We start from the raw sequence: 1,301 nt of genomic DNA on the forward strand, positions 1-1,301 counted from the left end.
GTCCGGGGATGGACCAGTCTTAGTTCGGTATACGCACTTTCTTCCCTACACCCCCAACGAGGTCAAGCACCGCAAGCGCACCACTGGCGCTCAACCCAAGGTCCTCGAAGGCGTTCACAAGTATGATACGAAGCCCAATGTGTCGCTCTACAAGAAGCTCGCTGCCGAGCTCAACATGACTCCTCGCAGTGTCCAGGTGTGTCCCCCCCCTTTCGTCTTTCGCGTCCCATGCACTGATCAAGAACTTGACATGACTTGTCTCCAAAAACGACTTCTTATCTCCCCTTGTGCCCTAGGTCTGGTTCCAAAACTGTCGCGCAAAGACCAAGCAGCAGGCAAAGAAGGCTGTGCCCGCCACCTCCGTGAACCCGTTCAAGCTTGGCCGCGCCGGTCCATCATCTCAGGCATCTCTGTCGACTGGACGGGGCGCTCCCTGCACTCCTCGCGCAGCTCTGTGGTCTGCATCCTTTGGGACAACGCGGCGATCAAGATCATGAAGGAGATGATGCCACAAGAGCGGCGCACGCTGCACGGGCATGACCATGACAAGGAGCGCCAGGAGAAGGAGGAGGACAAGAAGACGAAGCGCGAGAGGAGGCGGCCGTCCGAGAACAGCCAGGGTGAGCCGGAGGACTTGTTTTGGCAGCCATGCGCGACTACTGCGTGGCCTGGAGCCCTTTGATGCTAAGTACAACGCGAGCAATAGCATAATTACCTCTTGTATCACCTGAGCCTCACTAATAGTATGAGATATTTGTCCAAATATCTAGAGGAGTGCAGATACTGGTCGTGGGAAGAAGCACCGTCTCAGATATTCGTTAGCGGCCAAATATTTTCAACTGAATATCTGGAGAATATGTGGAGGTGTGGCCATGTGCTGCGTCGCATGCCTCAGAGAGAAGGGGGGAAAATACTCAAATATTTGGTAAATATTTGGGGGAGGGGGAGCCCTCACGCCCTTCATGCATCCCAAATATTTGGGGTTCACATGGAATATCTGGGAGGGATGTCCCTCTGTTGAACTTGGACTTATCCGGTCCGGACTATATGAGGCTATGCATCTCCTAGCGCTTAGCTGTAGTCGCTTATGTAGTATGTTACCATATTTGGGACTCTCTGCTTGTGTACTATAGCTATGCTTCCGGACTCTTCTGGTACTGTCTAGGACAATCCGTGCTACTCCAGAACGGTCTAGACAGGTCTATGTCTTACTCATCTCTTACTCATCCTATGGTGCGATACGTCGCAATTCTTTTGTCATTGTATTATTCATCGCACTATGGTACATGTGACTAACCACT

At 52.2% G+C, this 1,301-nt stretch overlaps 1 protein-coding gene across 1 annotated transcript; it reads left to right on the top strand.

The window, feature by feature from the left end:
• Nucleotides 1-250: 250 nt before the first annotated feature.
• Nucleotides 251-682, top strand: DICSQDRAFT_170482 (uncharacterized protein; the record flags this gene model as incomplete). The annotated part of the gene is made up of 1 exon (XM_007366095.1): nucleotides 251-682. The coding sequence occupies one exon, from the start codon at nucleotides 251-253 to the stop codon at nucleotides 680-682; it is 432 nt and encodes a 143-aa protein (XP_007366157.1).
• Between the last annotated feature and the right edge of the window lie 619 nt (nucleotides 683-1,301).

Source organism: Dichomitus squalens (assembly GCF_000275845.1).
Source record: "Dichomitus squalens LYAD-421 SS1 unplaced genomic scaffold DICSQscaffold_16, whole genome shotgun sequence".
NCBI classification, from domain to species: Eukaryota; Fungi; Basidiomycota; class Agaricomycetes; order Polyporales; family Polyporaceae; genus Dichomitus; species Dichomitus squalens.